The sequence below is a fragment of the Gavialis gangeticus genome, unplaced genomic scaffold (assembly GCF_001723915.1).
Source record: "Gavialis gangeticus isolate Ggan-Ray unplaced genomic scaffold, GavGan_comp1, whole genome shotgun sequence".
NCBI classification, from domain to species: Eukaryota; Metazoa; Chordata; order Crocodylia; family Gavialidae; genus Gavialis; species Gavialis gangeticus.
In genome coordinates this window covers 36786809-36798325 of record NW_017729022.1, presented here as the reverse complement: position 1 = coordinate 36798325, position 11517 = coordinate 36786809, and the positions used below count along the sequence as shown (strand labels likewise).

The 11517-nt window shown below is 39.2% G+C and overlaps 1 protein-coding gene across 1 annotated transcript in view; it reads right to left on the bottom strand.

The window, feature by feature from the left end:
- The window catches only part of OTOGL (otogelin like), a 187639-nt gene that overhangs the window by 146369 nt on the left and 29753 nt on the right, over positions 1–11517 (bottom strand). The window contains exons 7-11 of the mRNA XM_019514788.1: positions 9460–9581; positions 8456–8661; positions 4867–4997; positions 3737–3843; positions 1092–1198 (exon numbers count right to left, since the gene is read on the bottom strand). Coding sequence (XP_019370333.1) covers positions 1092–1198; positions 3737–3843; positions 4867–4997; positions 8456–8661; positions 9460–9581 — 673 coding nt within the window. The remainder of the gene's footprint in view (positions 1–1091; positions 1199–3736; positions 3844–4866; positions 4998–8455; positions 8662–9459; positions 9582–11517) is intronic.

Genomic DNA, 11517 nt, shown 5'->3' with positions numbered 1-11517 from the left:
TGGGTGGGAGGGCAGGGGGAGGTGCTGCACTGCTCTTACCTCCTCCCACCATCAGATACTTGCACACTGGGCCATGACTCTACTCTGCTGCAATGGCCCAGCTGCTACCGTTGCTGCTCCCCTCAGGCCACCTGTACAGCCCCTCACCTGCCCTCTGATGTAGAGCCAAAGCCCCGCATGCAAGTGGCTGGCAGCAGGAAGAGGTAAGGGCAGTGCGGCACCCCGATTCACTACTCTTTGCACTACTAGTGGTGCATTACTCCATGATGGTGCAGCTGGCATGGGATTCCTGGCAGTGGCAGCAGCAGCAAGTCTCACCACTCCACTCCTCTCTCCCAGGCCAGGTCCTGCCCATTGAGCCATAAAGGCACCCCAGTGTCAGTCTGGTCAGGTTGCAGTCCTGTGCCCCATACTGTGAATGAACAAAATCAAGGGGGATGTGATGTCCCCTGGATGAGCTGCCCATGGCTCTCTCCTGCTCCCTCCATCACCATGGGGGCTCAATGAGAGCCACCACCACCACCTCAGTCTGCCTGACCATAAACTTAGCTGCAGGTAGCTGGGGGAGCTGCTCTCTACCACACTGGATGGGACTGTATTGCTGGTCATATCCATGTAGTGCCCCCTATGTTCGATTGCCCTCCTCCCACTTGCCCCAGCTTCAAACAGCCTCTTGCAGGATGGAATTAAAATCATTCCCTAGCAGTGGGGGCCAAATACATTAACAGGTGTGCCACACATTAAGCCATGTTCCCTCCCTAAGAGCTATTCTGGTCTTCTTTCCATACCCAATTCACTCTTCTGCTTTCTGCTCCCTGCCTTACCTGTCATCTGTGTTCCTTGCTTCCTCCCCCATCTACTACATGCCACTCACAAAGGCTGCCTGTGTCACTTCTGGCATGCATGACATGGGTTGGCTACCCTTGCTCTAGCAACCATGCTTTATTATCACTTATGAAATATGGTATAACATAAGTCAACGTATACAATTATAAGGCTTGTGTAATTACAGTAAACATTTGGTGCCAATGTGGAATTAAAATGTACATTACTAGAATATTAAAAAAAAATTAATAAAAAATTAAGCTTACTACAGGCAGGAAAATCATCCCTCCAGTCTCGTACAGGGTATCCTGCATGTGAGCATGCTCTAGCATACTCTGTCACTGCTCGGCAATAAGTTTCATCATCATCCATTCTGAAATGGAAAAATGGTTTTGTAAGCACTGGGTCCATCCACACTAGACATTTGCTGCAGAGTTGGTTTATTAGCTCCTCAGTAAATTCTCAATATCTACATATGCAGCCCTATTAGGCTGCAGGAAACTAATTAACTATGCCACAGGTTAGTACTTGTAAATGCAAGTACTAACTAGTGCCCGTTTTATTTCATACAGAGTAAATGCATGTGTACATGCTGACAGGGTTGGCTTGGGCATGAGGGGGCCTCAAATGCAGGGCTGCCTGCCAGCTAGCCCCACACTGGTGCACCCTCATCGCCAAGCCAGTCCCTCCACAGCATGTTGAACTGGGTCAGAGCAGCCCCAGACTAGCAGGATGACCCCTGGGGCACACTGCCAGCTGGGGCTGCTCTGACCTGGATCAACATGCTGGGGGTCTCAGGGCAAGGTGAAGGCAGTCCCCAGGAACAATAAACTCAAGAGTTTATTCATTCACGTTAATTTCATGTGTAGACATGCCCACTGAGTGCTAAATGCAGGATTTATGACTATTTCTCTCCTATATAACATTGCAGAACTCTATACAGGGCTAGCAATACACATTGTGAAAATGATACAAATTACAGCATCAGCTGAAAAAAGAAACTGGGACATTGCATATGTTTTCACATGCTTATGTTTTTAAATTTTCATGTTACAACCACAAACATAGTTAATATTTTATTACAAAATAAATCAATGCTAATTAACAGAAGAAAACAGAAGTCTTGTAATGAAGGCAGTAGAGAAGACGACATAGATCTTATTCCTGACTGTCAAGGAATTTCTGTTTGACCTTGGTCAAAATAACTCCGTATACCCCAGCTATAAAATGAGGGTGTCCCTCTGTCAAAAAGCCACTATAAGTATATAATCATTAACAATGGCATAGAGCTCAAACTCATGGGATGGGAATTGTATATAGACAATCTGGAAAGTCACGACCATTTTAAAATTAACTTAAGCCCATCATAATCTGTCATTCACTATGGAGGACGTATTGCCAAAATAATTAGTCACAAGACATCTTTATAAAAAACAAAAACAAAATTAGAACATCTTGCCTGCATTTACTTGTCTTTCAGCACTACTAGATCAAGCTTCAAAAACTAATAGTTCTAAGAATATGTTACATTGTACAGGTTCTGCTTTCAACACACCTCTTAGAAACTCAAACACCACTGTACTTTTGTTATGTCCATCAGAGCCTCCCTAGGTCTCCTCACATAATCCAATTAAATGAGTCTTATTGAAACAGTGACTCGGCATATCAACTAGGCTCCACAAGGAACTTCCTAAACTGATGCTAAGCTGAAAGATGAGAGGTTAAGCTGCAAGATGAGAGGTCTGTTATGAACATAAGCCTAAATTAATGAGATCCTGAGACATGGAAGCTTCCTACAAAAGTTTAAAATACTGACACCATTCACAACACCTACAGGCATGTAAAAAAAAAAAATCCTCCCTGATATTCCCTCAGTTGACTCAATGTCATACTGAAAGTTTGTTTTACATTTTTCTCTGGGTGCAATAGAGTTATGAAGATGCAAAAATATTTTTTTTTAATTGTCTTATAAATAAAATTCAGGTCCAGCCCGACTTTGGCTGCCAGTGAGATCAATGGAAAAATGTCATGGGCTTCCATACAAACATTTTAGTCCCAAAGGATATAAACATGCAACCTGTCATCTGTGGGAGAGCAATACAACTGGGCATCTGGGGCATGGCAGTAGTGGCTATTTCTGGTTGCTGCTGTGTCACCAGCACAATCACACAGCTACCAGCAGTAATGTTTTTTTCATCTCCCTGACCTCACTTTCCCCACAAAGTTGGTTGCTGGCCCTAGTTACACCACTGCTTGTCATATCCATTTTAGGGCAAAATAGAAAACTAAAAATTAGCAGCCTATTATATTAGTCAGTGGTAATAACATCATGAAATAGCACATAAAATGGAAGCTACTGGATGGGTAGTTCTTCAGCTCACTATACTGATCACTTCTGCACCTCATTTCAACAAAAAATTGATAATTTACTTTGACAAAGTAGCAGAAACAGATATTGCTATTCTTATTACCTACATCACTAAGATTAATTTCTAATGAAAGAGTTTCTATTTAAAAAGTAAACACTTTGCTTGGTCAGCTATTCATTTGCAGCATACCTAGGAGATCATAATAAATATGACTGACTGAGATTGTTGGAAAAGGAATCAACACTGCTGGTACTCTAGTACGTGCCAAGTAAAACAAATTATTATTAACAGAGCACAGTGGCCAAGAAATTCTAGCATGCACAGTATGGGAAGCAAGGAGAAATACAGGGCTTATTTCATCCCTCTAATGTCTATAATCATTGTAACCTCCTTGAACCTGTTTGAACTTGACCCATTGCTTAGTATGGTTAGAGCAACCACTGGGATTGAAAACAGAGATGCTGAGACATGAAACTGGGGACCCCGGGAATGACTGGCTGCTATATTATACCCCCAAAAATATTTAATACCACCCTTCTTACCTGCAAAGGTCATTCATACAGCTAGAAATATAAGAATAAGGATCTATGCTTTCATGACAGCTGAGAAAAGGAAATTGTAGGAGCACTTGGCACTTGAAGAATATGGCCTGTGCAATAAAAACAAGAATTATTCCTTTTAGTTCCACTCCCCCACAAAAGAAAACTAATACATAAAAAAAAAAATTAGTCTACAAGGTTCCTTTCAGAATATAAGGATTCCCCAATTTTCTCTTGTATTGTTCCTTATCTCTACTCTATTCCTCCTGCATCATGATTAATATGTCCATCATACCAGCCTGACAACTGAACTTCTAAACTAGTCAAAGATGACAACTGTTAATGATGAAAACTATTCACTTCCACATTGGAGCTAAGCCTGTTTCTTGTGCTGTACAGTGTTCTCATGACATAATGAGATGCAAGAGATCAGGACTGAAAACTGAAATCACAGGCCGAGGTGCCAGTGAAGATTTCTTAAACAGGCCAGTTGGCAAATTCATTAGCTACACAAAACTTAATTCATCCTAGTTTGCCAGAAACCCTCTAAGGACCAGCCTGATCTGAATCTTCTCCCCAAAGTTCAATATGTTTAGAGCAAGTGTTTAACTTTAGATCCAGCCCTTTTCTGCATGCTGGGTATAATACATATATTGAGCCCATTTCTGATCTCATTTACACTATTCCTTTCCTTACTTCCTCTTTTGCACTATAACGCTACTGGCATCAATAAAATTAATCCTGGCCTCAGACTATATGACATAAGAATCAGACTAACTGAGTTTAAAAGTCCTTTAGCAGTCTGAAGTGTTTCTTAGGATTATGAAGAACAAAGATGAATACATTTCATTTATTCATTAATATATTTAATTTATTATGTACCAATATAAATTGACAGAAACTGATCAATTTAAATGATGCTATAATATTAGTCTTTTAAACTATTTTACCAAATTTTAAATCAATTGTTTATTAGGCATTTTTGGATTTCATACAGACATTTTTAGGTTCTATGCAAGAGCCTTGGTTTTGGCAGTGTTTTGGCATTTCAAAACAATGGTACTGCCACTTAGTATAGGCTAGAGAAACTTATTGCTACAGTGCACTCAACAAATTTGCACTGACAAGCTTACCTCAGAAAACTCTGTGTCAGCTGAGCATGGACTAGAAAAATCTGAGGCAGTAGGTACACAAGTTGCATCCTCCAGGGTTTGCACAGACCAGCTATTTGCAAATACAGCAATGTCTTCTGTATAGTGACCTACTTCATAGAAAATATTGAACAGCATCACTTTCTACAAGCAGATAGGTCTTCCTGTCAAACCAAAACTGATTTACCACTTGAGCAAAGCATTAAAATAGGCTTCCAATAATTGTTTTATGCACACTTGATCCAAATTACACATATAATCAATCAATAATTTGCGATATTTACAAATTCATTTGGTGTAAAATATGAAATTAACATGAAATATAATGTGTTAAGTTTTAAAAAAATTACTACAGTAAACTTTTTTTTTTTTTTTGGAAAAGTTATATGTAGTAGTTTCAGAACAAATCTCCAAGTAAAGACAGATTTCTTTTTATGGCTATTTAAAAAAAAAATCCTTGCACTTCTTTTAACACATTTCATGTAAGGATCTCAACATATTTCACAGAAGTGGGTGAGTGCTGACATCCCCTCTCCAAAAATAAAACTCAAGACATCACAAGTTTCCTTCTGGAATGAGACTATGAGATACAATGGAACCACATATGACATTACAATTTACCAGTGGAAAGTGTTCAGATTATGACAGACATACCAGAACTTACATAGAATAAATGACCACATTATTAAAAAAGAAAAATGGATGTTCAAGTCATTGTTTAATGAAAGAAGGCTGGCAGCCAAACTGCACCCATGCCTGCAGCATAGGTCACGGCTCCTACGACTCCTTTCTGAAATCCTAGATCTTCCCCCTTGTACATAAGGTACCTAAAATTTAATAAAGATGGTGAACTTCTGCTTGGTTAACTCAGCCAGTAATGGCATTGTCAAACATTGATGCTGGTGTCAACAGACGTGTTGGGTATAGAGGGTACGACCAGCAATATTTTGCGGGTAAAAGGGTACGTGGCCAAAAAAGTTTGAAAGCCACTGCTCTAGGTAAAATACAGACTACATGTTACTTGTAATGTTAAATGGACAAAGATAAAGGAGCTATGTTCCTGTATTGTTTGTAGGATATATCAGCAGTTAATGTAAGTGATATTCAACAGGTTAGGAGAAAGGATGTTATATTAAATATAATATAAATATTTTTCTGCAAGCTTGAGTACAGCCTAACCTTTACCAGCTCAGTTGATACAGGATTTATATGCTGTATTTTTTTTAAGGCAAAATGCACAGCTGGTCAGAGCATTATTGACTAAATTAAATTTTGTTGAAGAATGCCGTTTCAAAACAGTTCACAAAACATGTCAGTTTCAATGAAGTTTGTGAGGAAGGGCACTGTACATTTTCTCATAGAAGCCTTTACTTCTCTGGTCAATCCTGATCAAATTCACAAACACATTACACACAGACTATTAAGCAGTGATTCGCAACATTTTTATACTTGAAACACCCTTCATTAGACTTAAGGCACTCCTTGGAAAATGCTAGCTCTTAGTTTTCACTCATTTTTTGACTACAGAAAAATAATAGAGCAATTGTTCTGCTGCAAAGAACTAAGAAAAACCACAACAGGACAATGTTTTTAACACTGTGGATTCCTATTTGAAACCTCTGGACATACCTTGTGAATCATGTTTGCGCACTTAACAGTGTTAGCATTTCCTGGCACTCTGCAACACCCCTGAAAGGATCTTAAGACACCCCCGAGTGCCATAATACTGTAATTGCGAATCACTGCTATAGAAACTAATGATACTTTCTTTTAGAGACTGGGACCCATATAGAACTAAGGATCACCTAAAACTACAAATAAATACAGATGCAACCCTATCCAAAGCTCTAGGCCGGTTTCAGAGATAGTACAGATTTCAACAGCCTAGCCAAACTGGTTGACAGGTATGTTGGCAAAGACCCCCAGATCGGATTTTAGATGTAATGTAGCTAGGGCCTGTAAAAGTAATCTGTATGCTGACCACAAAGAACAGATGCCAGTGATTTAATTATGAAAGTATGTCAAAGGGTTCAGATTTGGAAATATTACAATGGAGAGCTGCAACTTATAAGCATCACATCCCATCCTTGTGAAAAAGTATCAGAACAGTTTGCTCCTTATTTGCAGAAATATCATTAGGACACAGTGTTATAAAATTAGTTGCAGCTTAAGTTCAGTCTGATCCATTGTTCTGACTTTTGCAGGACAGGAATTGTACTATTCTACAAATTAAAAAATGGCACTGTGTAAGGCAGAAAGTTAAACAAGCAAGCAAACCAAGTCTAGGAATTGTCTTAAATAAACAGAAAGCTGAAAGAAATTGAAAATATTCTTTTTAACAGTGAGTGAATCCATGACTTCTTTCTTTTTTATTCACTTATTTCAACAAGCCTGGAAGTGTACTTTACTTTGGTATCCAGATGTCAAGTGTTTGGAACAGGACAATCAGTATAACAGAATCATAGGGGTGGAAGGCAGCCTCGAGGTTGATCTTATCCAAATGCTCCACAGATGCAGGTTTACTGTTCCTGAACAGTACAATGCAGCATGCACTGTGAAGGGGATACAACCCATTTTCATTGGCCAGTTAAGCAAAGGGGAAGGGAGGTGTGCATGTGTGTGCGTGCAAATTTTTACTCTCTCTGGCAAAATACACAGCATCTCAATTATGACACAAAAGAAATGTGGCAAGAGAAAAGGAGAGGGGGGGGAAAAAAAACAAAATCAAGGCAAAACTGAGACAATTGTTGAAATTTAAGAATAGGCAATGATGCGAAACTAGACTCTTCCAGTATATTTTATTACAATGATTAAATCCGATTATTACTTTTCAATTCTTTGACAAACTTTTTTTCCTTGCATTCCCAACATTCCACCCTTCACTTGAGGTAGGACTGAGCGTTTTCCATACAAAGGCAGCAGAATGTTTGGCACATTGGTTGTGCGTAAAATTTATATTGGCCACCATCTACCATAAATAAGGTGTTACCTACAGAAAAATACTATTCAGATTCAAGGAGAAACCAACTGTCTCAAATTCTGACACTGTAGCAAATCAACAGCACAAACTGACCCACAGAGGGACCGTGGCAGTGTACCATCTGGTCCAAGGTAAAATATAGCAGTGGGGGAAAAAATGTTTTCCTAAAAGAAGTTTTTCTATTTCCCATATTTCACTGACCAAAAAAACCATATTATTTAAATGGCAATTGTTCATTCAGATTAATATGCTGAGTGAAAGAAATATGCCTATATTAACTGTCTTGATTTTCAGCATATCACTTTAATGAAAATGCTGTTTTTAACGTTTAAATATATTTTTAATCTTTAAGTTCAGCTTGTGTATAGATGCTTTGTCGAACAGGAAACTATATAATTCAGTGTTTTACTGAACTGGAGTTATACGCCTAAAAACTCATCATAACAAATCCTAACTTTTCTATTCAACCTGATAATGAACTGAAGTGGAAAAAGCATTATTTTTTTAGAACAAGTCCCAATATTTACAAAACAGCATGACCAGGACTGTTGGCTTTAAAATAAAAGATGCTTTCCTGAGCTCTTCACTTACTATTTTGTATTATAAGGTCATCAGATTTATTGCCATTAAAATTTCCACACAGACCACATGGTTTCCCTTTATGTTCTTCTGTTAGTTTCATATAAATACCAGAGCTTCCATCCCAAGCCAGAGAAAAACCAAAGGTAGTTTTCACCAGAATGTAGTCAGCCAACCTCTCAAAGAAGACATTTCCAATTGTCTGAGGTAAAGTTAATCTGAAAAAACAAAACCACCCAATTCAGAAACCCTAAATATTCTTAGGCGGTAAGAAGGTGAGAGGGACCCTTCTAACACATTTTACCTTTTAACTCATAAAACCTATTCGTCATGTGCACTCAGAGCAGATTTTTTATTTTTTCTCTTCAAAAAGATAAGTTAAAATTACCTTTCACTCCTGTTAGCTTTCTACAATGAATATAGTGAAATAGGTATTTTCTGACATACATGCTAATACTAACCTCTTCTTTTACCATAGAGCCTCTAAGAGTATGGTTTTACAGAATAGTTATGTAGATATTACCGTCAGCCCCTCAACCATCCATGTGCAACCCACCCCACCTGAATTTCCAGGTACTTTCAGACCTGACTAGCTGGCCCAGCTGTGTTTACATTAAAACCTAGGTTCAACTTTCACTCAAAATGATTACCCACTCCCAGTAAGGATAAAAGTTAAAAAAATCCGAATGCCACAGTCCTTCTATAATTTCCCCCATGCACCTAGAAGGTAGGCAAGCTCCACGGCTCACAGGGAGGGTGGGGGAAATCATGGAGCAGCACAGCATACTTCAGAAGCAACAAATAAACCCATGCAATATCCCAAAGGTATTGGAAACACTCATGAGTAGTTTTGCAATGCAACTCACACCTGAGCTAAGCTAATCCAAATAGAAAGTGACCCAGAGCTACCACTACAATACACACATACCATAAATGTAGTGTTTAGAATCATAATTGTCTAATGATTATACTTCATTTTTCTAGTACGATATTCAAAATACTGTCAATTTACTTACCTAATTCCTTCTTTTCTTACTTCATGTCCCAAAATGACTATTTCTTCTTGGTTTGAAAAAAATAAGCTGATTGACCTCAGACAAGAATATACTGAGCCATCACACTGAGGGCTATTATGAACCTTGAGGGGGCAAAAATAGATATATACTAACAACAACTAATTTTTTTACACAACATTTTCAGTAAAATTTTCATATAATGTATTATATTTGTACTTGCATCCCATGGAAGAATCCAGAGAGTTTTGCAAATAAATGGCTTAGATTATATAGAAGTATACAAAGTTATGAGATCCCTTTGCACAACGTTACTGCAATATACAGCAACTATTTCAAAGCATATATGCATATAACATTACTACATAGTTTAGGGGGGGGGAAAAAAAGAGTGGATTATTTCATCCAAAGGACACTACAAAGGAAAGTTAGTAGAGCATAACTTAATTATCCAGATACAAATGTTATGACAATACTGAGATGAGCACCTCAATCTAATGAAAAGTGCCAGAAAACCTTCATAGTCCAGGCATCTGCTCTATTACAGAAGTAACACAATGTCTCAAAACTATACAACACTCTTACCACTGACTTAGACCAAAGATTGCCATCTGCTGAACTACCAGCACCTCCTCTTACACCAATTAGTTTTTCCTCCTTTCAAGTATTGAATCAGTTTGGTTTTAGAAATCTGAAAGGTTTGGTACAGAAGTAACATGAAGTTTTTAACTTGTATAGTCTACTCTGTCAGGGACAGCTTTTCACAACCATACATCTAGAGATTTCTCTCCATTAGAAATGTATAAAATCTGGTTTTCAAGCCTTTCCATCTCAGTAGATTTCTCCGTTTACTGGCAAAAGACTGCTTGCTACTAGAACCTTGAGCAAAGTAAACTATTCCAACAAAAATATTAGGGTATTGGCCAGTATGAAAACGTTAATAAAAAATGCACGCACCCCTGTAATTGATATTAATATAGTGGCAAAAGTTTCTCCAGTAGTCTTGGCCCAAAATCCATAAACAAAACCAAATAAAGCAAAAATAATTGTACAGCCTTAATAAACATATCTCCTGTCCTAATTGGGCACCTTCCCAAGAGCAGGAACATGTGTTCCCTGGAGAAGACTAACAGCAGCACATATTCATGTCTCTGCTAGTTGTCCCTGGAGGAGCACCCCTGCACACATACTCTGGCATATGGCAAATTGCCCTGGGTGGGGTAGGGAAAGCTGGGTCAGCACCTGGTCAGCACCTTCTGGGGCTCCAGCTGCAGTGATCCAGGTGCACAGAGCCTGGCCGACAGGCAGCTAAACCATGGTTCTGGCTGGCCAGGCTCTAGTTTCAGGCAGTGCACATTGCTGCTACATGCACCATCCTGATTGTTTTTTTTCTGATGCAGGTTAGATTTTTTTTGACACTGGGATCTCCTGGTGTCAAAAAAACGCTGCTGCACTGAAAAATCAGCAACGCAGAAGACATCTGCATGCGTACTGCATGCAGTTTGCAGTACCACAGATGGGTCTACAGTACCACAAACTGCATGTGCAAGCTCACGGGGACATGTCCATCAGATTCTTCTATTCAAATTTTTATATAGTGAACTTTAGACAACCCCTTTGATACAGAATCTACATTTATAATATAGGCTGTGTCCAACCCAGGAGATCCAGGTGAGGGAAATCCTCTGCCCTCCATCAATGCTGACCTCATGAAGGAACACCTCGAGAGGTTGGATACCTTCAAGTTAGCCAGCCCTGACAATCTACACCCCAGGGTACTCAAGGAGCTGGCAAGTGTCATAGTCCAGCCCCTGGCACAGATCTTTGAGAACTCCTGGCGCTCTGGTGTAGTGCCCAAAGTCTGGAAGAAGGCCAATGTGGTGCCTATCTTTAAGAAAGGGAGGAAAGTGGATCTGGCAAACTATAGGCCCATCAGCCTGACCTCTATCCTAGGGAAGGTCTTAGAAAAGTTTATTAAAGAGACCATCCTTAATGGACTGGCCGACACCAACATCCTGAGGAATAGCCAGCATGGGTTTGTTGCGGGTAGGTCTTGCTTGA